This window comes from Patella vulgata, chromosome 4 (assembly GCF_932274485.2).
Source record: "Patella vulgata chromosome 4, xgPatVulg1.2, whole genome shotgun sequence".
Classification (NCBI taxonomy): domain Eukaryota; kingdom Metazoa; phylum Mollusca; class Gastropoda; family Patellidae; genus Patella; species Patella vulgata.
The window spans coordinates 12304703-12331669 of NC_065882.2; the positions used below are offsets into that span (position 1 = coordinate 12304703).

General features: G+C 40.0%; 2 protein-coding genes across 3 annotated transcripts; one reads left to right on the forward strand and one right to left on the reverse strand.

Moving 5' to 3' along the window:
* Positions 1 to 403: 403 nt before the first annotated feature.
* LOC126819554 (dehydrogenase/reductase SDR family member 11) lies at positions 404 to 7688 on the forward strand. Of its 2 annotated transcripts, none has more exons than XM_050547687.2 (8): positions 404 to 610; positions 1877 to 2032; positions 2715 to 2918; positions 3798 to 3892; positions 4670 to 4790; positions 5717 to 5806; positions 6611 to 6676; positions 7559 to 7688. In XM_050547687.2, the coding sequence occupies exons 2-8, from the start codon at positions 1901 to 1903 to the stop codon at positions 7598 to 7600; spliced, it is 750 nt and encodes a 249-aa protein (XP_050403644.1). In that variant the 5' UTR covers positions 404 to 610; positions 1877 to 1900; the 3' UTR covers positions 7601 to 7688. The 2 variants fall into 2 exon arrangements, with proteins under 2 accessions (XP_050403644.1, XP_050403646.1); XM_050547689.2 differs by having other exon boundaries at positions 1887 to 2032.
* Positions 7689 to 10276: 2588 nt separating this feature from the next.
* On the reverse strand, positions 10277 to 12091 carry LOC126817795 (E3 ubiquitin-protein ligase TRIM36; the record flags this gene model as incomplete). The annotated part of the gene is made up of 1 exon (XM_050544941.2): positions 10277 to 12091. A coding segment is annotated over one exon (1056 nt), but the record flags the coding sequence as incomplete, so codon positions are not given.
* Positions 12092 to 26967: the final 14876 nt, after the last annotated feature.

Below are 26967 nucleotides of genomic sequence, written 5' to 3' on the forward strand. Positions count from 1 at the left end.
TCAATGGTTTCCGTTTTTACTCCAATTTCAAATCAGTTAGGTTCGGCGAAATACGCCAGCAGTTTCAAGCGAGTGCATATTTCTAGCGTCTGGTTATTCCAGTCTACATACGCCGTTTGATTTTGTGCAATGTGTCTAGCCTCGTCGCTCGAGTCTCTTGATACAACTGGGGCTGAAGCGCATTATGGTACACGATTCGTGTACCAATGGTAAAATGTTTAATTTGTTTTAAATATTGGATATCAAAAGCCCATCTTTTCCCGGTAAGATCACAACATGAATGTTGATTTAATTTGACAAATAAATCGTGTTTTCAGTGTTGAAGATTTTGGATGATATTGAGTTAGAGACTTAGCTACTTTAAATAGTATTCATATTCATATATTTTGCACATAAAGCATTTAGTTCCTATGTTATCTGTTTAATTTAAACAACGTTCGTTCTTTGTCAGTTTTCTGCTTTAAACTTAAGTTGCTAATGGAACAGGTTTTTAGTTCTTTGATCAGCAGTGTGCTTTAAACAACGTTTACAACTTGCTAGTAGAATAGACGTTTAACTCTTTATTCGGCTGTGTGCTTTATACAACGGTAACAGTTTCCTAGTGGAATAGGTGAGTATAATACCTTACATATTGGAGTTTAGTTCGTGGGCCATTTAGGTAATTTGGAAGACGTATACAAGGAAATGAAATGCACCAACCAGGCTAATCTACACGGAACCTCGGTTTTCCATTCCATTTGAACGACTAGACGTTCCTTGTCAGGACCTCTGATATCTGCTCCTTGACAGGATCTCTGATATCTGTTCCATTCCAGGATCTCTGATATCTGCACCCGGGCGGTCTTAGTGACTGGGTGAGTATGGTGCTGGTCCATTAAGTATTTTCCAGCCTGGTTACCACCTGTCAGTCGTGCAGGGCGGAGGCACTGATCTGTAGATCTAGTGGTCAGATCTAATTATTAAGGCCACCTGCAGATTTCGTCAAGGTCACGAGATTTAAACAGAGTTAGGGCTAGGTCTTGGGGTAGAGCTAGCCCTGTTTACATCTCGTAACCTTGAAGAAATCTGCGGCTGTAACTACCCATTGGCGTGAATGTAAAACAAGCAGGCCGACATTTCAAATAACCATCACACTTTGTGGATTAGTCCAGATTTTTGCTTTTTACTGTCGCGTCCTATTCATCTTATTCTCAGATAGGCCATTAGTGGAAGCCATTTATCGTCTGATACTATGATACGTAGCCTATTTATCAGCAAGGCCACTCTTCCTTACTGGTTCCCCAGTCATATTGATCTAAAAGGAATGATGACGCAGACTTAGTTGTCAAGTCTGTTTTAGATCTCCCTATGTCCCAATTTTTAATACCTTCTCGTGATTTTAAATTATCGATTACAGAATATATATAATATGACTGCTGGAAACGGTTTTGGGATCTTGCAGACACAAATAAACGTCATCACATTAAATCTATCTTAAGGAGATTGGCTATAGGAGGGACGAAGTTGGTTTTGTGTTGCTCTGCTCATATTTAAATCTTAAATATTCCAACCGGGATAAAGGCAGACCATAATACGGTTGAAATTTTGTCCGGACAACAATTAAGTCTAACCTCGGGTTTTCGTCCATCCGAACGACTAAACTCAGTTTCAGACTTGCTGCCCCTGACCTGGAAGAATGGGCACATATAAGGTACTCGATCATGCGACCCTCCGTATACAATGAAAACAAATCAGTTTCAACGTTTTTGTAGCGAAGAATTGTACAGCATGAATCGCCGCCTTCAAAACTGCTTGTGGTTTTATATCCGTTGCCTGGCAATGCTATCTTTAAATGTCAAATTGATGAGAATGTTATTGAAAAATATTATATTTTCAGTGACATTAAGGTTACGGCGTTAAAATGGAGAGGTATGAAGGCCGTGTTGCGCTGGTAACTGGTGCTTCCAGCCGTGTAGGGGAGGCAACTGTGAAATTACTCGTAACTCACGGAATGAAAGTTGCTGCATGTGCAAGAAGTTTTGATAAGCTTAAAGTAAGTAAAAGTAAATAAATGTTAAAAATTAACACCAACTCGACACCAACCGGGTCATTTCGGGACTAATATATGGCCCAATTATATTTCTATAATTCGCTTGCGCAGAGGGATCTTTACTAGAGTGAGGATAACGGAGGACGACCCGGAGAAAACCTATGAGGTTGGACAGTCGACCCTACTCCTTGTTTACATACACGCTTGAGATCTAACCACGCCACTTGACAATTTAGACCACTAGATCCCCGCACCCCCACCCCCGCTTTATCACAAATACGCGGTTACAGCGAGAGTAAATCTCGCCCTACATGAGCCCCAACGAATTTACTTGCAAAAATGTCAAGGTTTAAATCTCTTTATGTTATACTGAAAAAGTCCGACAACGAGCCAAACCTAGCTACGAAACACAAATTTAATCGTATTTGAATGCATAAGCTTTATAGTCGGATCAAAAATTGTATGGAGTTGAAAAATACTCTAGACTACTGATTGTACGAGCATTCGCTGAACACCTTTAAACCACTACAAAATGTTTCCAGTCGAACCTTAAAGTCAAATCGGAAAAAAATCACCGAACAGCGTTATTGCCAAAGTTCTTTAAGATTTCATCATGTATTCAATACGACAATATCCTAGATTCACAATAATTAAACTTAGTCGGTTTTTTTTTCTTTCTGAACAGACTTTAGCAGAAAGTGTGTCGTGTGAACGGGGTGAAGTTTTACCTATAAGATGTGATTTGAGAAAGGAAGAGGATATTGCGGCCATGTTTGTTGAAATTAAGAATAAATGGGGAGGTGTAGATGTGTGTATTAACAGTGCTGGCTTGGCACTAGATGCACCTATAATAGATGGGGACAGCCAACAGTGGAAAAATATGTGGGAGGTATTTACAATATTTTGTCCAGCTTTTTATAAATACAAATTTGGGAGACGCGATGGCTTAGTGAGTAAGGTGTTGACTCACTAAACCCCATTTCATTTCATTATAAAAGTTGGAATAGACAAAATATTTCCTAAAGCTGGGTATACATATGGTGCGATTGTGGTCTTTAAAGCATAAAGGCGCCCCTTCCCCGTTTGCGCCTGCCAAATCATTTGTCGCCGATACTTAAAGGACAATATTGGTGTCAGTCATTATTACATATGTGATAGAACTGGTTAAATACATTCCAAATATAATTTTAACACAGGGATCATTGATACGGGAGATGTGTAACAAGCACGTGAAGAAACGGGAAGTGACGCCAAACATGACAAACACGAGTTGTCCTTGTATATAACTGACTGAAGTAACGAGCGATAACAGACAAACGATCGAATTTCATTTCACTGATAATTCAGTTGAAGTTGAAAAGTTATTATATGGGACGGTGAGAGAATAACTAACAATTAAAAAATATCACATATTTTATAATGACTGACACCAATATTGTCCTTTAATGAGTAATCCGGGTTCTTCTCACTTCTCTTGTGTCCAGGGGAGCCACGATGGCTCAGTGAGTAAGACGTTGGCTCGGTAACCTGGAGGTCCCGTGTTCGGTCTCTAAGTTGGTCAATAAAGTTCATCAAGATTTTCCTGCGTGATTCCCGCTTGTCAGTGGGGCAGGACAGGGGCCTTGCAAGGTACAGCCTATGTCCGTCTTCTCTAGATAATCTTCCCTCCTAGCACACGACATGATCTATGTCCGACCAGCCCGGATGGTGTAGAGAAGAAAAGAAAAAGCTTAAACCCCATTCCATTTGATTCTTTTGAATGTTGTAGGTTAATGTTATGGCGTTGTGTCTATGTACACAAGAATCTGTGAAATCTATGAGAGAGCGCGGTGTTGACGATGGACACGTCATCAATTTAAACAGGTAATACCCCACTCGGCAAAGCTCGGCAGATTCCGGTACCCTACATCTCGCCTCGGCTGTATGATGGTAAGTGATATGTACCTACGCCTATACAATTGCGATCCAGCGCCGGTTTACTTATTAAGAAAACTTGCCGCTTTGAGAAAGAAGTTCTTAATATTGCGTCGTTCCAAGAGTGTGTAGAATTTCCAGTGCAAACTTATCCTTGTCTTACTAAAATCGGATAAACTTGAGAGAAAGAAAAGTTTCAGACTTTGAAATCTTTGTATGATAAAACATTCTTCAAAGGCGGCGTCATGGGCAACGCCGTTGGTAATCCGGGAACTTGAAAGAAATTTCAATGGCGGACCTCGTCACACAGCCGAGGCTAGATGTAGGGTACTGGAATCTGCTGAGGTTTGCCGAGTGGTAATACCCAGGTACACATGGTGATTGTGTAAACATTTAAAATAAATGCCCGGTGTTGGTCGAGGTAATTTTATAGTTAGTTTTTCCGTGCAGGACTGAGGGCCCGGCAAGGAAAGCATCGTTGGATGGAAATGAACTGAGATGAAAAGGGGTTCTGTACCTACTGGGGTTAAGCATATGCAAAGCTGTGTGCTGAGTTAAATTTTACCCGACACTGCTTGAGGCATGTCAGTCTTCAGTAGCCCTATATTAAAAACTTCAATAAAATAAACCCCTTAGCCATCAGAATTCCTGGTGTTCTACAAAGAGTTGACGAATCCCTAATCCACTGCGGTACTGTATTTGACCAATTTGTTTTCTTCTTTTCAGTTTATCTGGCCATCGAGTTGGACGAAGTCATTTTTATTCTGCCACGAAATATGCTGTGACGTCATTAACAGATGGAATAAGATGGGAATTACGAGGAATAAAATCACACATCCGGGTTACGGTAAGAAACAACAAGTTGAAGCTTATAAGTACAAACCATTATAATACACACCCTTGCCCTAATCCTATTTCCATCTCGTGACCTATGACGAAGTCTGAAATGGGTCTTGGCTAGCCTTTACCATGTTTTATAGTATTAGCCCTGGCTTAGTCAAGTCTATTTTTATCTATTATTAGTCCTGAGTTAATCACGTCTATTTTATCTGTTCAGGAATATCTGTCCTGGGTTAATCAAGTCTATTACGATCTGTTTTAGACATAGGGGATGCTCGATTCACAGTCCAGAACGTCCCGAATTGATAGAATTGCAATCGAGTAACGCGGAATTCAGTCCTGTCACAGTCCTGTCACAGTTCTGCCAGTCCCGACCACGGAGGTGGTGTGAGTAGAATCGTGACGTAATTAAACACAACGAATATGTTTCGACTGTATGGTTGGTTGAGATATTTACTTATTCAGTCGACGCATGCGTTGTAGCCCGAAATCCACCTTTTCACTCGATTGTCACTATTTTTGTGATTGAGAGAATTCAATTCCGGAATGTTCAATCGAGTACCCCCATAGACATATTCAGTATGTCTATGATTTTAGAGCATAGGCCGGGCTTGTTTCACGAAATTGTAACTAAGATAAAATTCTGGGCCATATTTCTCGAAATCTTAACTAAAGATAAAATCCAAATTTTAGTAGATACTTCAATTTCGATTGGTTAAGCACTAAAATCAATCTAATATTACCCAATCATATTACTAAAATTTGGATTTTATCTTTGTTAAAACTTCTTGAAACAGACCCCAGATTTTAGTAATTTGTTTGATCAAGTCTATCATATAAGTTTTAGAGTATAATACCTGGGTTGATCAAGTTTATCCTATTTGTTTTAGAGTATCAGTCCTGGTTTGATCAAGTCTATCCTATTTGTTTCAGAGTATAAGTCCTGGATTGATCAAGTCTAATTTTGCCAAAACGATGTTAGGAGATGAAGCTGCGGCTGAAGAAGTGTATGCTAGTAGGCAGGTTAGTCAGATGATTTGGGTGAAATGTGTTTTTTTTTAAAATAAAAGTCTAGTTTATATGATTCAATTGGGGACTCTTCTATACTCCCAGATTGAATGGTAAATGGAAATGAAATGAAGTGGCGTTTAAAGGCTCAATACCATACTTGTTGTAACTGAATAATATGTCCCAATCTTTATTCTGGTCAACAAATTGTACTATTTTAGAATATTTCAATTAATTGATGATACAAATTTCATCTTAACACACCTTATTTAAAAATTTTGAAAAATTCAACTTAATGGTTTGAAACGTCTAACGTAAACCTTTTCAAATGAAACTTCGATTTAAAAATATTTTCGAACCCTCTGGACAAGTAAAATAGGATGTAATGGATAATTTACACAACAGTTAGGACACTTAAACTACTTAGATAGAGATATTATTTATTTTCTGGAGCTTTCAAGCCAGCAAGAGTGTTATTGTCCCGTTATCTTTTGTGCCTCGACTGGGCTAATGAAGACGGAAATTTTGCCTCGACAGCAGCTTTACAATCTACTCTTATATCGAATTCCAACTGCCAAGGGTTCTTTTACGTGCAATCCAATGTGTACACGAGACTTCAGTTTTTCGTAGCACCCGAACGACTACTCATTGTTCCTTGCCAGGCTCTCTGTCCTATACCACTGGCAAGGGGGAGCCGTGCCGGAAAACCCACATGAATTTGCTCAGTCAACACGGGACCTCCAGGTTAGCGAACCAACGTCTTACTCCCTATAGTATGTATATGATACAGACAAACAACATCACCTTTTACCCTTTCAGGCGTTACAACCAGAAGATATAGCTAAAGAGATAGAATTTGTTTTAGCTTCACCTCCTCATGTTCAGGTAAACCTATATATTCCTCATTATATCTAGTGGGTTTTGTGCTACTGACAGAGCATGCTTACATCTGATACCGGTTTGTCATGGGTGTGCCGCCAGTCAATTATACTTTGCTATGGTAATGTCAGTCACTTCTACTTTGCTATGATAACACCAGTCCCTTCTACTTTCCTGTGGAAACGTCAGTCAATTGTACCTTGCTATGGTAATGTCAGTCACTTCTACTTTGCTATGATAATGCCAGTCACTTCTACTTTGCTATGCGTACGTCAGTCATTTCTATTTTGCTATAGGAACGCCAGTCCCGTCTACTTTCCTATGGAAACGTTAGTCACACCAGTCACTTCTTCTTTGCAATGGGGACGTCAATTACTTCTACTTTGATGTGGTAACGCCAGTCACTTCTACTTTGACATGTGTACGTCAATCACATCTATTTTGCTACGGGAATGTCAGTCACTTCTTTTTTTGTTATAAGAACGCCAGTCCCTTCTACTTTGCTATGGGAACGTCCGTCACGCCAGTCACTTCTTCTTTGCAATAGGAACGTCAGTCACTTCTACTTTGCCATGGGAACGTCAATCACTTTTACTTTACCATGGGAACGTCAGTCACGCCTATCTCTTCTGTTGCTATTAAAACGTCAGTTGTTTCTACTTTGCTATGGGGACGACAGTCTCTTCTATGTTGCTATGGTAACGTCAGTCAATCCTACCAATAGGAAACATTAAATTGTAGATTCAATGTGCCACGTGACTAATTTGAATTTAATGCACCTTTATAACAGATTGGGAGATCGTCCAAATAACAAAAAATCCATCTATGTATTTGTTTGATAACAATGACAACACGAATATGAATATTTTTGGATTTTTTTTTCTTCAGATTCACGAAATAATGGTTCGACCAACAGAACAAGAAGTATAAATATTATGTGAATTTACGCGTGATTATATGACAGCGGTACCAGTATATGGTTCGAAACGTTATGTATAATAAAACTAGTTTTCAGTATATCCACACAACTGTTTTATTCATGTAAGTTCCAAATGTTGCCCTAAGGTGGTGATCGAATGGTCTAACGCGTGCATTTGAGATCATAAGGTCTGTCATTGAGCAAGTGTTATGGTTTCGTTCCCACACATGTACGTCACAAGGAGTAGGGTCAGCTGTCAAATTTCAGGTTTTTTTCGATCCCACACTTGTACGTGACAAGGAGTAGGATCACCTTCCCACGTGACAAGGAGTAGGAGCACATGCCAAACCACGTGGGGTTTCTCGCGGTCCTCCGGTTTCCTCCAAAACCATACATGCATGCGCATTATTGAAGTAGGATTGTACCAGTTAGCCCCGAAACGACCGTTTAGTTTGCATTGAGTGGTTGAAAAACAAGTCTTTCAGGTAAAGTTTGGTTGCCTCCCTTTACCCCTGAGTACTTGCGGGGCAGTGAGAGAAGTGGGGTGCAACCAACTAGGTGATTTTCGAGGCCAGCAATTTTATTTCAACAAATAGCTTGCTAGTAATAGGTGTCTATTAGCATTGGGAGGAAACTGGAGAACCAGTAGAAAACCTACGAAGTTGTATGGTGGCTGTTAGCGGCCATTCAAATGAATCTAAATCGTCGACTTGTGAAGAAGGCGACAAGTCGACGAAATCAACCCGCCGACACGACAAAATAACCCGACGATCGTCGCCTTCATTTTGTTGTGTCGGCGGGTTGATTTCGTCGACTTGTCGCCATCGACTTATTCACAACCCGACAAGGCGACAAGTCGACGAAATCAACCCGCCGACACAACAAAATGAAGGCGACGATCGTCGGGTTATTTTGTCGTGTCGGCGGGTTGATTTCGTCGACTTGTCGCCTTCTTCACAAGTCATTGAGTCAACTGGCGTGGTTTCGAATCCCCGGTTGTACGTGACAAGGAGTAGGGTTGCCTGTCCAACCTAGTGGGTTTTCTCCGGGTCCTCCGGTTTCCTCCCACTGCTAAAGACCCCTAAAATTAAACCATATGTTAGTCCCGAAATGACCTACTTTGTGTCGAGTGGACGTTAAACCCCATCATTGGCTGCACTTTCATGAATAAGCAATCTCGGGCAATGAAATTAAGCATGTGGTACGTAACTGAAAACGGCGACATTATTAAGTCTATATATTGCATTAAAATATGACTTGTTGATTTAGAGTCAAATCGACTATTGGCATGATTGTAAACATATCGACATAGTTTTTGTCGTTTAGAGGTGAATTTAATGCGTCGAGTCGACTTATTAAGTCGATTTTTTTGTAATATAACTTATGAAGTTGACATATTTTAGTTCGATGTGTTGCGATATTATCTCAATAAGTAGTGACCCAAAATACGCTTCCATAAATCAGCAAATGCGCAAGCTCGAGTTTGACTTCCGAGGCGACAAGTCGACAAAATCAACCCGCCGACACGACAAAATGACGGCGACGATCGTCGGGTTATTTTGTCGTGTCGGCGGGTTGATTTCGTCGACTTGTCGCCTTCTTCACAAGTCGACGATTTAGATTCATTTGAATGGCCGCTAACAGCCACCATAAAGTTGGGCTTCCATGTCAAGTACAAGCTATGGCTAGAAGAGACGCCACAGCGCTCAGGAACAGTCATTATGATGTTCATGCGGTCATCTAAAGACAGACATTATGATGCTCATACGATCATCTAAAGACAGACATTAAGATGCTCATAAGGTCATCTAAAGGCAGACATTAGGATGCTCATAAAGTCATAGGATGCTCATAAGGTCATCTAAAGACAGAAATTATGATGTTCATAAGGTTATCTAAAGACAGAAATTATGATGTTCATACGGCCATCTAAAGACAGGCATAGTGATGCTCATAAGGTCATCTAAAGACGGCATTATGATGTCCATAGGGTCATCTAAAACCACGGGTTAGACCACTCGAAGCGCACAGGTTAGACCACTCGCCCCCCCCCCCCAATCTTAGATATCGCCCTAACTGCTGACACAAGACAACTACACTCTATCCAGGATGTGTCAGGTTCGCGCTTGGTGTTGGCCGAGGAGAAAGTTCCGTGGTTTCCCCTCGTCAGTGTTGCAGGATCGAAGGCCTGACAAGGACAGTGTCTAGTTGTTCGAATATCCCATACACGTAAATGACTCTTGAGAGGTTCCCTCATAGCACACTGTATGACTGTCTTTATTAGCCCAGTTGGTGTAGAAAAGTAGGACATTAATTAAACCTCATTTCATTTCATTTCACTTTATTGTGCGACAATTTCAGTTTTACATGTATATGGGCCTGTGGCGTAGCAATGGTTCATAGCTCCCATGGCTAGATCTATATCTTAAGGCCGCCTCCAGAATTCGTCAAGGTCGCTGAGATGTCAATAAGGTTAAGGCACGTGATTGTGGGTTTGGGGTTAGCGCTAGCCCTGTTTACATCTCGTGACCTTTGATCAAATATGGAGGTGGCCTTCAGAAATAGATCTTATTTAGTGCCCAGGTACGTCTGGCACCCCCTAACTGATACAGTCATATACTTTCGGCATATTTTACTAAATTTTGGTAAACTGCATAATAAAGGAAGAAAAAATAAATACAATGAAATAATATTTAAATAATTTTTATAGCAAGCATACTTTTAATATTGGCAATTATAATATTATCTGATAGCATTAGTAAGTGAAGGAGGACCGCACCACACATAAACAATTACACAAGACAAACCCACGGATAGGACACATACAATATACACAGACATTTATAGCAATTAACAACAAACGTATATCAGACCAAGTGAAGGGATTCGGGGGCCAGTGTCAACTGTGCTGTGCAGTCCCGGGCCTGTAGTGATACAGACTTCAGTCAACTGAAAAAAAACCTTACAATGAGGGCGACTATCCACGAAAAAGAGGGTTGAGGTGGGTAGGGAAATATTTCCTATGCGCTAAAAGATATCTCAATGTCCGCACATTTTTCTAATTGGCTGATATGCGGGAGGAAACTGGAGTGTCCGGAGTAAACTCACGAGGCTGAGAAGGCGCCCCGTATCTGCAAGCCATTTACGCTCACACCAGGGATAGAGAAAACACGTTAGCAAGCCAGAAGTGACCAGCTAACCAGAGCTCGGAGCGCGACACTCTAGACCACAAGGCCACGCCCAACTATCAATGCCGGCACATTAAAAAAGAAACACAACCCTTTTATAAATAACAGTAAGGGAGACAATCCATGAAAAAGCGTCCTATTGGCGTGAATCAGTAACAAATCGATTTATAAGGCGATACGAGAATTGGTCGGTGAATTGGTTTGGTGTGCGCATGTCTAACGTCGACCTATTCCCTGATTATATTATAGCGACCAGTGTTACTTCTGCACATTTCTAACAGACACAGAAGCCTTTACGGTGAACCGCTTCCTGGAGTCGACAAAGCCTTGTTTCGGGTCACACAGCTGCGCCCACGTGACAGCGGTGTTTGATACATAAATCTTCGGGTTCTCTTTTTTAAAGTTGACATTTCCACCCATTTTAACGGATTTCGTGTAACGTTTGTTGGTCAGCGTCAGGGTGTATTTACAAGAGAGGGATCTGATGTCTTCATTTGCTAAGCCGATACCAAATGACATCCCCGTTAATTCTTTCTCCACTGTTAAATACCAAACTAAACCGTCCTTTTTTATGTCTCTGCTTTCTATTTCATCGCCCCTCCCCTTTTTCTTGAACTGGTTCAGAAAGAAGTTATGATGAAAAGTAACTGCTGGGTTAACGATGATGGTTCCAAGTTGCGGCATGTTGATTTTTTTTTCTTTGAACGAGATAAAGCTTAAATCAGGTACGTCAAGTTCCACTGAGTTGATTTTATCCACTTTTGATCTGAAAGACGGGAGACTTTCCACAGCGTCCATCATTTGTTCATTTTGTATCATCTCAGCAGCACATTGGGCATTAATTCTCAGCTCTTTGGTCACGTCCTCCGTATCTTTCAGCAATTTCTTCATCTTTTCCTCCTCGTCATTAAATGCAATGTGCAATCGGGTTTTAAGATCATCGCCCGCTTTTTGGGCAGCCGTGCAAACCTTCTGAACTTGTTGATCAACCCTTTCACAGGATTTGACGACATACGATTGGATCTTTATTATGTTATCACTAATCACCCCCGAATCCTCCTTGAGCTGGACAATCATATCTCCAAAAACCGCTCCGATTTCTTTTAGCTCTTTGACTGTCTCCGACCAAACGTCGACCATATCCGACGTCGTATGATTCTTGTGGCTTGTCATTAAGCATTTCACACAAATAGCTTGCTTGCAATCTCGACAGTAAAATTCCAGACAACTGTCGGAATGCTTCGGGCAGTTCTTCTTCTCTTTTCGCTTTGCATCATCGCGAATTGTGACGTCTAGGGTGACCACATGATGACCAATACACGGTGGAAGGGTATCATGCAGGATGTGCAGAGATATCTATCACAGTCTTTACATTTGAACTGTGACGTATTCGACGTCTTGCACATTCCACATGGTTCCGGTTTACAATCCGTCTCCGATGCATCATCAATATAAAAATTCATCGAGAATTCCTTCGCTCCCCCTTTCGGCGCACTGATTTGCTGGCGACATACTGGACACGGAAAGCTACTATCGATGGTAGATGTCTTGATATGGCTGTCCAGACAGTCTTCACAAAAACTGTGATGACAATCAATTATCCTCGGCTTCTTGAAATCACACAAACAAATGCTACACACCCTACGTGTGACTTTCTCCGCCATTTTGTTACATATATCTAATTACTAACAATGAGCTGATACTGGTCTTGTGACCACTTGTGTGTCTATGATAACGAAATATATGATAATGCATAATGATAATCTATGCTGTATTTATATTATTACAGTTTCCCGACTACACTAGTGCGTCTCATGATAACGAAAGTTAGATCAGTGTCATAAGCTCCATAGGCGTAGGGGCTCGATGACAGTTAGGGGGGCAGAACCCGAAATGCCCGAAAAAATTTCGGGTTTACAGACAGCAGCGACCTTGTATACACCCCCCCTCCCCCACAAAGACAATTTTGGAATATTTGACGGCTGCAAACACGTTTTCCTGCTATTGCAGCCGTTGAACAAAGCAACTTCAAAGTGGTCTAATATAGCCTAATTAAGGTGGCTGACCCGGAATTCCAATCAATCGTTTACAGTCCTCGAAGACGGGACCGTTAGGAGTAAATTTTGAAAATTTAACTGCCGCAAACGCGTTTTCCCGATATTTCAGCCAGCGAAGAAAGCAACTTCAAGCGGTCTAATATAGCCTAATTAAGGTGGCTGACTCGGAATTCCAATCAATCGTTTACAGTCCTCGAAGACGGGACCGTTATAGGAGAAAATTTAACTGTCGCAAACGCGTTTTCCTGCTATTTCAGCCGGTGAACAAAGCAACTTCAAAGTGGTCGAATATATATTATAGCCTTATTAAGGTGGCTGACTCGAATTCCAATCAATCGTTTACAGTCAACGAAGACGGGACCGTTGGGAGAAGGAGAAAATTTTGAAAATGTAACTGCCGCAAACGCGTTTTCCTGTTATTCCAGTATGTGAATACAGCAACTTCATTTGGTCCAATATAGCCTACCTGGCTGACCCGAATTCCAAACAACCAATCAATCGTCGCGCGGTATATGGAGGCCTCACCCTCCCGGTGAAAAATTTGAAAATTTAATCACCGTAAATGCGTTTTCTGCTATTCTAGCCCGTGTAAGCAACTCCAAAAGTATCCAATGGTTTTTTAACTGAAATCCCACTCTGAATTCTAACCATCCTATCAGACTGTTGCATCTGCATTCACAAATAATAATCGATGCCTGAAAAATGTCGCACAAAGTAGAGTGGCTCCAGACAAAATGTTTTAATCCATAGTCAATTCAGTACAAATTCGTGATATTCAATTACAAGAAAAGTAAAATGCCCCCCCCCCTGCCCCCCCTGCCCCCCCCCCCCCCGGCTCCTACGCCTATGATTAACTCTCAGTGTCATTTAGCTCTCCGGCATGCTCCCGAAGGAACGACTGCGAGTTTTACAACATCTGGCTGTTGCTAGATTACGTTACAATTTCCGAACTTATAGCTACGTTATCTGCAGACACGTGAACAGTAGCGTCCAATCAGAGGTTGTGACAGAGCGACCTCCATGGAAACCTTAAAATTGAACGAACCTTGAACTTTTCAACTCGAAAACACAGGTAGACATTTTAGCTGGAAAGCGCGAGACTTGGTATTCGCGACGATCGGGGCATCTGATAGGCTCACAAACTAGGTGAATACCCAATCGATATTAGTGCGGAACTATGCAGGGTATAACACGAAGGCCTTGATAAGATGTACGTAGTTAAAGCGAGATCAAGCCTTGTATTGAAGGTGGCTCTCGGGATGATCACATTTACCGATTGAAGAGTAAAGCCTCCGGGGACCATGTATAATAAGCATACGATAACTCATATAAATATATCACAATATAAAATTGGGTTTAACGTCCAAAACATAGTTTATTTCGGGACTAACATATGGTTCAATTTTATTTCAATAATTCGCATGTGCGTTAGGTTCTTTAGCAGTGGAAGGAACAGGGGGCGTTAAGATCATAATGTCTGTCATGGAGTCAGCTGGCGGGGTTTTGATTCCTCGCTTGTACGTGACAAGGAGTAGGGTCGCCTGGCCAGCCTCGTGTGTTTTCTCCGGGTAGTTTCATTATGTGATTTAATGTCTCGAAACGACACGTAAGCAGTCCACAAGCCCATTATACTAATTATGTCACTTGACCCCCCCCCCCCCCGCCCAATCTTAGAGTCCTAACTGCTGACTCAAGACAACTGCACTGTAACCAGGAGGTCTCGGGTTCGCGCTAGGTGTTGACCGAGAAGAAAGTTCCGTGGTTTCCCTTTGTCAGTGGTGCAGGATCGAAGGCCTGACGAGGACAGTGTCTAGTCGTTCGAATATTCCATGTACACATTAGCGTGCACGTAAATGACTCTGTGACAGGTGGAATATGAATATGAAACTTTCCCTCAAAGCACACTGTATGCCTGTCTTTATTAGCCCAGTTGGTGTAGAAAAGTAGGACGTTAATTAAACTCCATTTCATTTCATTTCAATTTATTGCGCTACCTTTTCAGATTTACCAAACTCCTCGCAGTGTTTCGTTTGATTAGAGTTTATCCCACTTAACACTGCTGTAACGAAGGATAATTTCTGTTCGAAATTATGACTTGTCAATAGTCAGATTAACAACCAATAGCTAACTGCGTAACAATATCATAATGCTTTAAACAGAGCTCCAAATTTGACCAAATGTGTTTACATAACGCTACGTCATGACTCACGATTTTATTATGCATAGCAGAATATTGCAGAAAAACTAATTGCGTGACAAACGAGGCTATCAAAACGGATATAATATAAACAATACTGTTTGGAGTGGAACAATACTACCACCGTTTTAATACCTTAAATCACTGTCCAAAGTTTTAGGGAAGACCCCAAATTAAGCGAAGGGCTGTCATGTTGCTGTACTTGGGATAGATTTGATTGAACGGGAAGAATAGACACACTCCCTCAAAAGCTCAAGTATCAGAAGCCAATCCAGCAATGGCCAGAGAGGGATTTCTCGGGCCATCGCGTCAGGAATATGCAGCTTTACATGTATATGGACCTATGGCGTTGCAAAGATTCATAGCGCCCAGGACTAAATCTATTTCTTAAGGCCACCCCCAGATTTCATAAAGGTGGGTGAGATGTATAAAAGATTAGGACACCTGATTGTTGACGAAATTTCATAATAAATGAAGAAAAAATAAATACAATGAAATAATATTTAAATAATTTTTATAGCAAGCATACTTTTAATATTGGCAATTATAATATTATCTAATAGCATTAGTAAGTGCAGGAAGACCGCACCACCCATAAACAAAATAGACAAGACAAACCCACGGACAGGACACACAATATACACAGACATTTCAAACATTAGTAAGTGCCGGAGGACCGCACCACATATAAACAATTACACCACAGACCTTAATATAAGGTCCATGAATACACAAGACAAACCTACGGACAGGACACACAGACATCTCATACAATAAACAACAAACGTATATCAGACCAAGTAAATAGATCCGGGGGCCAGTCGTTTTCGCCTACTGCTGTGGGTTATTACCTCGATCTTCACGAAACCTTTAAAACCACCAGCAGGTGCTTCTGGTTCTTTTGATTCCTGTTTTCTTTTCTAGCGGTGGTCTTATAATATGTTAAACTGATTTAAATCTTTTTCTTGGTCTTGACAAAACGTTTATTAAAACCTTCGGTAGTCCTGTTGGTTCTGTTTGGTACCTTTTATTTCCTTTCGAGTATATTGTGGATTCGGATTAGCAACCAGTGTTATTTCTGCACATTTCTAACCGACACAGAAGCCTTTACGGTGAATCGCTTCCTTGAATCGACAAAGCCTTGTTGAGGGTCACACAGCTGCGCCCACGTGATGTCGGTATGTGAGACATATATCGCCGCGTGCTCTTTGTTAAATTGAACATTTCCACCCATTTTAACGGAGTTCGTGTGACGTTTGTTAGTCAGCGTCAGTGTGTATTTACAAGTGAGAGATTTGATGTCTTCATTGGCTAAGCCAAGACCAAAAGACATTCCCGTTAATTCTTTCTCCACTGTTAAATACCAAACTAAACCGTCTTTTTTATGTATCTACTTCCTATTTGATTGCTTCCCCCCTTTTTCTTGAACTGGTTCAGAAAGAAGTTATGATGAAAAGTAACGGCTGGGTTAACAATGATGGTTCCAAGTTGCGGCATGTTGATTTTATTTTCTTTGAACGAAATACAGCTTAATTCGGGTATGTCGATCTCCACCAAGTTGATTTCTTCCAGTCGTGAACTAAACGCCGGGTAACTTTCCACAGCTTCCACTATTTGTTCAGTTAGTACCACCTCGGCAGCAGATTCGAGATTAATTCTCATCGCTTTGATCAGGTCTTCCGTATCTTTCAGCAATTTCTTCATCTTTTCCTCCTCGGCATCAAGTGCAATATGTAATTGGATTTTAAGATGCTCTCCCGCGTTTTGAACAGCCTTGCAAGCCTTCTGAACCTGTTGATCAACCCTTTGACAGGATTTGACTGCATACGATTGGATCTTTAAAATGTTATCACTAATCAACGCCGAATATTCTCCTCGAGCTGGGTGATCCTGTCTTCAAAAAACACGTCGATCCCTTTTAGCTCCCAGGCTGCTTCCAACCAAACTTCGATTAAATCCGATGTCGTATGATCCCTGTGTCTTGTCATCTGACATTTCATACAAATAGCTTGCTTGCAATCTCGACAGTAAAATTCCAAACAACAGTCTGAATGCTTCGGGCAGTTCTTCTTCTCCTGTGCATCGTCGCGAAATAATATGGCGTCTAGTGTAGTATATTTGAACTGTGACGTATTCGATATCTTGCACATTCCACATGGTTCGGGTTTACAAGCCGTCCCCGATTCATCATCGATATTAACATTCATCGAGAATGCCTTCGCTCCTCCTTTCGGCGCACTGATTAAGCTATTAATGATTTTAGAGCTCTTCATATAGTTATCCCGGAATTCTTCCCAAAAACTGTGATGACAATCTATTATGCTCGGCTTCTTGAAATCACACAAACAAATGCTACAAACCCTATGAGGGACTTTCTCCGCCATTTTGTGTCTATGGTAACGAAATATATGATAATGTGTATCTAACTGATAACAGTGAGCTGATAGTGGTCTTGTAACCACTTGTGTGTCTATGATAACAGAAATGAAATGAAATGGGGTTTAACGTCCTACTGTTCTGCTCCGAACTGGGCCAATGAAGACGGGCATACGCCATACAGTGTGCTATGAGGGGGAATTTTGCCCGGACAGCGGCACTACGGCCTACTCTTATATCGAATTCCAACTGTCAAGGGATCTTTTACGTGCACGCCAATGTGTACACGGGACCTCGGTTTTTCGTCTCATCCGAATGACTAGACAGCTGTCCTTGTCAGGCCCTCCGTCCTGCATCACTGACAAGGGAGAACCACGCCGGAATCATTATAAAGAAGAAATTTGATCCGTATCATTTAGCACTCGGGATGATCACATTTACCGACTGGGGAGTTAAAGGACAATATTGGTGTCAGACATTATAAAATATGAGATAGAGCTCGTTAAATACATCCCAAATATAATTTTAACACAGAGATCATTGCTACGGGAGATGTGTAACAAGCACGCGAAGAAACGGGAAGTGACGTCAAACATGACAAACACGAGTTGTCCTTCTATATAACTGACTGAAGTAACGAGCGGTAACAGACAAACGATCGAATTTCATTTCACTGATAATTCAGTTGAAAATGAAAAGTTGTTATATGAGACGATGAGAGGATATCTGACAATTCAAAAAAAGAATTGGTTGTCAGTAAATAAAAGATAACGAACAAATTAGAAAAAAGTCAGTGCATTACCATGTTTTTATTAAGAACAGAATGAATAAAAACGTGGTAATGCACGGGATTTTTCTATTTTTCTCGTGTCCCTTATCTAGTTACAGCCAATTCTATTTTTGAATTGTGAGATACCCTCTCGCCGTCCTATATAATAACTTTTCAACTTCAACGGAATTATTAGTGAAATGAAATTCGATCGTTTGTCTGTTACCGCTCGTTACTCCAGGCTGTTATATAGAAGGACAACTCGTGTTTGTCATGTTTGGCGTCACTCCTCGTTTCTTCACGTGCTTGTTACACATCTCCCGTAGCAATGATCTCTGTGTTAAAATTATATTTGGAATGTATTTAACCAGTTCTATCACATATGTAATAATGACTGACACCAATATTGTCCTTTAAACATACATTATGCAAGAGCTAAATCTGCCTATTGCAGGTCTTTCTTTAGGCCTGAAATGTTATCTAAATTATTTATTAGACATTAATTAACTTATCCAGACCCTAATCAACTCTCGATGGCATCGTTAGCCTGCGATGTTTACTGGATTAGGTTCCGATTTGCTGTTCGACTTACATTGATAATTTAATTATGAAATGGATAATAGAGACTATGTTTTTATCGTACCGAGTGGATCAATTTGACTGATATTTTCAGCAAATTCCCTTTACATTATCTAGTTTTTAACTATTATAAGGAGAACTGCCAGCTCTATATCTAATTCCCCATAATGGATCTTTAAGCCTCGGCGGACCATGTATAATAAGCATACGATAACTCATATTAATATATCACTATATCAAATTGGGTTTAACGTCCAAAACATAGTTCATTTCGGGACTAGCATGTGGTTCATTTTTATTTCAATGATTCCCATGTACGTAGCGTTCTTTAGCAGTAGAAGGAAACAGAGTGTGTTAGACCATAAGGTCCATCATTGAGTCAAGTGGAGTGGTTTCTATTCCGCGCTTGTACGAGACACGAGTAGGGTCGCCTGACCAGCCTCATGGGTTTTCTCCGGGCAGTATCATTATAAAACCACACCTAAGCAGTCCACAATCCTATTATGCATTTGTCAGATTCACGACCGACCATTTTTAACAGTAATATAATGGTTCCTTATTTGTAAACAGTCCACATGTTCATTATAATTATCAAGTACACAACGGACTATTCGGAAACAGTAGCCAAATAGTTATTTTGGGGTAAACAGTTCACATTTGCCAGGTACGCGGACGGACTGTTCTTTAACAGTACTGGATCTTTCTTTTTGTAATTTCCGACGTGGTTTCCCCTTGTATGTGGTGCAGAACGGAGGGTCTGACAAGGACAGCTGTCTAGTCCTTCGGATGAGACGAAAAACCGAGGTCCCGTGTATACATTAGAATGCACGTAAAAGATCCCTTGGCAGTTGGATTCAATATAAGAGTAGGCGATAGTGCCGCTGCCCGGGCAAAATTTCCCTCATAGCACACTGTATGGCGTATGCCCGTCTTCATTAGCCCAGTATAGGAGCAGAACAGTAGGACGTTAAACCCCATTTCATTTCATTTCATTTCTTTTTGTAAACAGTCCACAAGCCCAGTATACTAATTATGTCAAATACGTGACGCACCATTTGTTAAAGATACATTCCCGGGTACAAACTGGGTGATTTGGTGATATATTTGGACTAAAAACATATTCAAACTAATTAATTTATCATAATTTTGTTTCAAATTCTTCTCAAAACGTTGCAATTGTCGAGGAATACCCTGGCTATAAAAAATCGACCAAAAGTGGTCATGTTTTGTCACGTAACTTACCTCTCTCGCTACCTAGCAACGCAAGCGAAGTCGGAGGAGAATTCATTGCATACACAAGACGATATTGTCTTTAATCGCTGACTATTTATTACAAATATCGAAGCCTCATTAAATTTTCGGATTATCCACTGCCCGCGTCTTTTTCCGTGATTTTTATCTCAGAAAGTGTTGTACGTCTAATTCTTCATAAAGTTTTTCAAAATGTACATCAAGCGCTCAATCTCCGCGTGCAACCTTCGACGTCACGCGTGCAGACACTCCTAATCGTCGAGCTGTCGATTAGGGAAACCCTTACATTTTTGTCCTGTATGCGCTCCATGAGTGGTTTTCAGGGAATCCAGTATTTTTCTAGTATGATTGGATATTTCTACTTTCCATATATACCAAAATTTCCATACTTTTATTGGAAATATCCACCCGATAAATACCTTTCTGGGAACGTAGCTTTAACAGTAACATAATTGTTCTTGCTTTTGTGATCAGTCAACAGACCCGTTATATATTTGTCAGTTACGCGACCGACGGTTTGTTAACAGTAATTAAATAATATTAGCAGACAGTTTTATAGATAACATTCATTGGTTTTTTTCGCCGTTAGCAAGCTATGATACAATGCAACGTTCAAAGATAGTAATTAAAAAGTTCATAGTCCACATTTCACAATATTATATGTATCAAATAAATAAAACCCCAGCAATGACTTTATAACGATACAAATGAAATGAAATGAAATGGGGTTTAACTTCCTACTGTTCTGTTCCGACTGGGCTAATGAAGACGGGCAAACACGATATAGTGTGCTATGAGGGGAATTTTGCCCGGGCAGCGGCACGATGTCCTACTCTTATATCGAATTCTAACTGCCATGGGGTCTTTTACGTGCACGCCAATGTATACACGGGTCCTCGTTTTTTTGTCCCATCCGAACGACTAGACTTAGTGCCGCTGTCCGGGCAAAATTTCCCTCATAGCACACTGTATGGCGTACGCCCGTCTCCATTAGCCCAGTCGGAGCAGAACAGTATGACGTTAAACCTCATTTAATTTTTATTTCATTTCATTTTCAGATTCAATTGGACCAAAAACAGGCCCTCATATTACTATAGATTGATACATTCGCATTTCGAAATATTTTCCCGATTCTTAGTGGTGGCACTGTTTGTCATTTGCATATTTGGACGTCATGTAATATTTCACAGTATTTTTAAAGACACATATTATATAAGATTTAGATCCAGAGCTGGCCGGGAGCCACGGTGGCTAGGTGGTTAAGACGCTGGCTCGCTAGCCTGGGGGTCGGGTGTTCGATCCCTGCATTGGCCGAGAAAGTTCATCCCGATTTTCCGACGTGGTTTCCCCTTGTCAGTGGTGCAGAACGGAGGGCTTGACAAGGACAGCTGTCTAGTCCTTCGGATGAGACGAAAACCGAGGTCCCGTGTATACATTGGAATGCACGTAAAAGATCCATTGACAGTTGGAATTCGATATAAGAGTAGGCGATAGTGCCTCATAGCACACTGTATGGCGTATGCCCGTCTTCATTAGCCCAGTATAGGAGCAGAACAGTAGGACGTTAAACCCCATTTCATTTCTCTCTTTAAACCCCATTTCATTTCAGTTCAGCGAAAAACGCACTAACGTATTTCATTTCCAGAGCTGGCCGTTCTTGCTATAATAGTTCTAAATAATTATAGATACTGCAAACTGAATATAATTGAAAATTTCATTCCAAATACTTTATTCTGAGGAATGTTATCACTGGTTGGAGTTTTTACAATATGTGGCATTGATTGTTTATTATCGTAACAACGGTACTTGTTATTCGAGACCTCATAGCCTCGTTTCTCCATTTGAACATTAAATCATTAAATGGCCGAAGCGTTCTAATCTACTTAAAATCGAAGCCATTCGATAACCCATAGAGTTGATTGTGGACTGGTCATGTTAATAAATGTTTAAATAATAGTTTATATAGCATTTGAAGCCAAAATAAAGAACTGCAATAGGCAGATTTAGCTCTTACATAATGTATCTTTAATATAATAAAATCTATCTTAAACATACATTATGCAAGAGCTAAATCTGCCTATTGCAGTTCTTTCTTTAGGCTTGAAATATTCTCTAAATTGTTAATTAGACATTAATTAACTTATCCAGACCATAATCAACCCTCGATGCCATCGCTAGACTGCGATATTTAACGGATTAGAATACATTATTTGAAAAATAATTAAACGTAAAAATGAATAATCGAAACTTTGTTTTTTAATGTGCCGACTTTAGTATTGATGATTTTAGGCTAGACCTAAAATTCAATCACTAATATCTCGGTTAAGAGTAGAGCAATTTGACTGAAATTTTCAGCTTATTCAGTTTTCATTATCTGATTTATAACTATTATAGCGAGAACTGCCAACTCTTTATCTAATGCCCCTTTAAAATAAATTTGAACATTTGTTCGCCTCAGAAAAGAAACTTTAACATTTTCGTTAAGGCGATTTCTTTTTTTTTTCGCGGCACAATATACGCTAAAATGTAATCAAATTGATTTAAGAAATCAAAATGAAAAGAGGCCCATCAAAAGATTTCAGCGAAAGTTATAGGTGGCGCTGGTTTTGACAATGTCCCATCTATTAACAATGCATCATATCTTTGTAAATACGGAACATGATGGAATCGTTTTTAAAATGATATTTCTTTCAGAGATCCGACTTTCACATTATTAACAGAACACAGTTTTTATGGGATACAATCACTAGTTTATTCTAAAAGCACGACGTTTCGACAAGTATCCTCTTATCGTTATCAAGCACAAATGACAATTTAGTAAACTTGTGGACAATATATATGAAATTAATAAGAAACCATCTGCATGGATTAAGAATAACAGTAATAGAAATAATCAAGGTGTAAAGGATATTTAACAATAACAACAAACATAACAAGGTAATTAGCTACTAATAAGCACTGATACTGCATGATTAGAGGGTTATTAACAGTTATGAAGCCCTTCAAAAGGGTAGCATGTATGGATAGTGGGAAGTTGATAAAGCACAGGTAGTGAGGCCATGTGCATGAAGTTAAATAAGATTGCATTATATAAGTACAACTATAACAATACACAATTTGTACTAAGAAAACAAGGACAAAAATCCTCTAGTACAAATTGTGTATTGTTATAGTTGTACTTATATAATGCAATCTTATTTAACTTCATGCACATGGCCTCACTACCTGTGCTTTATCAACTTCCCACTATCCATACATGCTACCCTTTTGAAGGGCTTCATAACTGTTAATAACCCTCTAATCATGCAGTATCAGTGCTTATTAGTAGCTAATTACCTTGTTATGTTTGTTGTTATTGTTAAATATCCTTTACACCTTGATTATTTCTATTACTGTTATTCTTAATCCATGCAGATGGTTTCTTATTAATTTCATATATATTGTCCACAAGTTTACTAAATTGTCATTTGTGCTTGATAACGATAAGAGGATACTTGTCGAAACGTCGTGCTTTTAGAATAAACTAGTGATTGTATCCCATAAAAACTGTGTTCTGTTAATTTGTTCCCTGATCGCTAAATGCCACTTAAAGAATATGTTTCACATTATTATAATTTGCAAGAGATAAAAAGTCCCCCCAAAGACAACCAAAAACTTTAAAGGTACATTATGTAAGATATAGATAAAGAGCTGTTCGTTCTTGCTATAATCGTTCAAAAATAGATCATGAAAAACATGAAAAATGAACACATTGAAAATTTCAGTCAATTTACTTTATTCTAAGTGAAGTTGTGAATGTTTAAAGATTTGACAAAACTAGCGTAAATTGTATCCGGTGATTGCCGATTGACAATTCATACTCTCGATTGTTAAGTATCATTGCCACGATGATAATAAACGACAAGCCTCAATTTTAAGTCCTTCAATTGGCCGTGACCGTGAGTGTCGCCATTTTGTCGTTTCACGTAGATATGGCGAACATTGTCAAATCAACTCAATAAATATTTAAGTCACCTGATAAACTAGAGAGGTGAATACGAATAAATGTGAATAAATGTCTAAATTATGTGAATAAATGTGAATAAATGTCTAAATAATAATTTATAAAACCGAAGCTAGAAAAGGGGCATGTAATTGTCAGATTTAACTGTTACATGGTGCATCTTTAAGAAATCATTAAGATTAAGATGTAGAGTAAAAACATATTCTTGAACGTAATAAAGCCTTAAAATAGATAGGCGTTATGTCTATGACGTTTAATCTATTATGACGTCATGTTTTTCTTCCAAAGAAAATGAAGCCACCGGGATGTTGAATGATTTGATGGAAATGAAATTTATCGGATAGATCTAAAACAAAAGTCCCAATCTGTCGGAGAATAAATGAAGAGTAGTAATTACAGACCGGAAGAAGAAACGGAGAGTGTAATTGTGTTATTGGAGTGCTGTAATTAAAAAAACAAACAATGTCAACGTGTCTGACAGAAATACACTGCTTGTTGGACTGCCTCATGTCAAAAACGCAGGATTCGTCATCACCCGTGTTTTCCGATATTTTATTCATTGGAGCATGTTACATGTGGTTTTTTCCCGAGTTAAGGCGAATTTTCAGAAGAAGGTTTATCAAAAAATCTTTAAAGTTCGTTTCCTTTGTTACGAGTGTCGGAGTAACATCATTTTTAATGCTGATTGTCACTGCTGCTCAAGCCCGGTCTGCGTTCTGTCGGTATCTGAGGCCAATAATGAACAAAATGTCTCCGGATAGATTACGGATCGTAGGAATCCTCCTCATGTTCTTTTTCGTCATCTTTAACGTGTTTTTATCCCGAACTGTCAGAGATACAGCGAACAGTATGTGTATGGCTTTTACAAAACTCAGAAGATCTAATAGAGGCAAAGAAGCTCTGCTTCCGAATGTCAGAGATTTCATCGCTGTGCCATCAAAAAGGCGTGCCATTGTCAAAAGGTCTCAGCGTCTGCTAGCTAATTGGAAGAAAATCACCAGAAGTGGAACAATCTATGGCCGTTAAAAACTCATTTAGAGTCTGGAAAATCTGATTGTAAAATTCATCGCTTAAATGTCTTATAACATGGGAGAAGATAATTTCATAAAATGTTTAAAATATAAAATCTCAAAATTTATCTGCAAATATAATATAGAAGTCCATTTCTTATATATTGAATATATAAAACATTGTATACAGTTTACGCCATTTTGTTTTCTATGTAAAAACACATTTTATGGAGCGCATTGCCTAATGCAAATAAAATGAAATGGGGTTTTACGTCCTCTACTGTTCTGCTTGCGTTAGAATATATTTTGTTTTATATGGGAATCTTAAGTTCCGGGTTCGATCCCGATGTTGGCCTAAAAAGTTCCTCGGGATTTTTCCGCGTGATTTCTCTTTGTCAGTGGTCTAAGACGGAAGGACTGGCAAGGAACAATGACTAGTCGTTCGAATGGGAAGAAAAACCGTGATCCCGTGAATAATTTGGAATGCCGCGCTTCGATCTCTAGCTGGCCAGTCACCTTTGGGTGGCGGTTGTGACGATCTCTGGTGTGAGCGTATGTGGCTTGGCGATAGGGTGCCGTCTCAACCTCGTGGGTTTACTCCGGGTACCCGGTTTCCTCCCACGGGAAAGACCCCTGTGCGTACGCTATGATAATAAAAATGACAATAAGACAACTTGTCTGCGATATCACCCTCGGTGGAAGCGGACGTTTAACACTAACAACCTGGGCAGTTCAAGTCAGAGTATAAAAGGGAACTTGTAACAACCAGGAGTTAAAATGGGGCCCCTGATTGTGGACCGAATGAAGGCCATTTATAAGAAAAATGTGGTATTTCTCTTTAATTCAGTAGACATGAAATGAAATGAAATGAGGGCCCAGGGAAAGACCTGAATTTTGTCAAATCTAAAATATAATCTCTCGGGGTCATCAAATTTAACTTTTAAATCTTGTACTCAACCCAAATTGTAAGGGGGAAAGGGGGACATTTGTCGCCATTTGAACCCCCCACCCCACCCTAAGTGGACCCAGTACTACTAATACAATATGATTATAAGTAGTATTTAACTTGTTTTAGACTATTATTAAAACAGGATGTTTTGTATAGATATATAAGTTATGGTATTTCTAGTTATAGACCTATTGAATATTTGTTCCATATCCTCTTCCCGGATTTCAGTGGAAATCAATTCAAGTGGATGAAGAAATTACCACTGTCTATATATAGCAGTATAATTGCACATATTGTGGAATGAAATGAAATGGGGTTTAACGTCCTACTGTTTTGCACCGACTAAGAGCTAATGAAGACGTGCATACGCCATACAGTGTGCTATGAAGGAAATCGGCCTACTCTTATATCGAAGGGATCTTGCCAGGGATCTTTGCCGTGCACGTCAATGTGTACGCGGGGCCTCGGTTTTTCGTCCCATCCGAACAAGTAGACAGCTGTCCTTGCCAGGCCCTGCGTCCTACACCACTAAGAAGGGGAAGCCACGCCGGAAAATCCCGATGAACTTTCGTCTCATCCGAAGGACTAGACAGCTGTCCTTGTCAGGGGGGATAACGTGGCTAAGTGGGTAAGACGCTGGCTCGCTAGTCTGGAGGTCGGGTGTTCGATCCCTGCATTGGCCGAGAAAGTTCATCCAGATTTTCCGGCGTGGTTTCCCCTTGTCAGTAATGCAGGACGGGGTGCCTGACAAGGACAGCTGTCTAGTCCTGCGGATGAGACGAAAAACCGAGGTCCCGTGTATACATTAGAATGCACGTAAAAGATCCCTTGGCAGTTGGGATTCGATATAAGAGTAGGCGATAGTGCCGCTGCCCGGGCAAAATTTACCTCATAGCACACTGTATGGCGTATGCCCGTCTTCATTAGTCCAGGTTAGGAGCAGAACAGTAGGACGTTAAACCCCATTTCATTTCATTTCATTTCGTCCTTGTCAGGCCC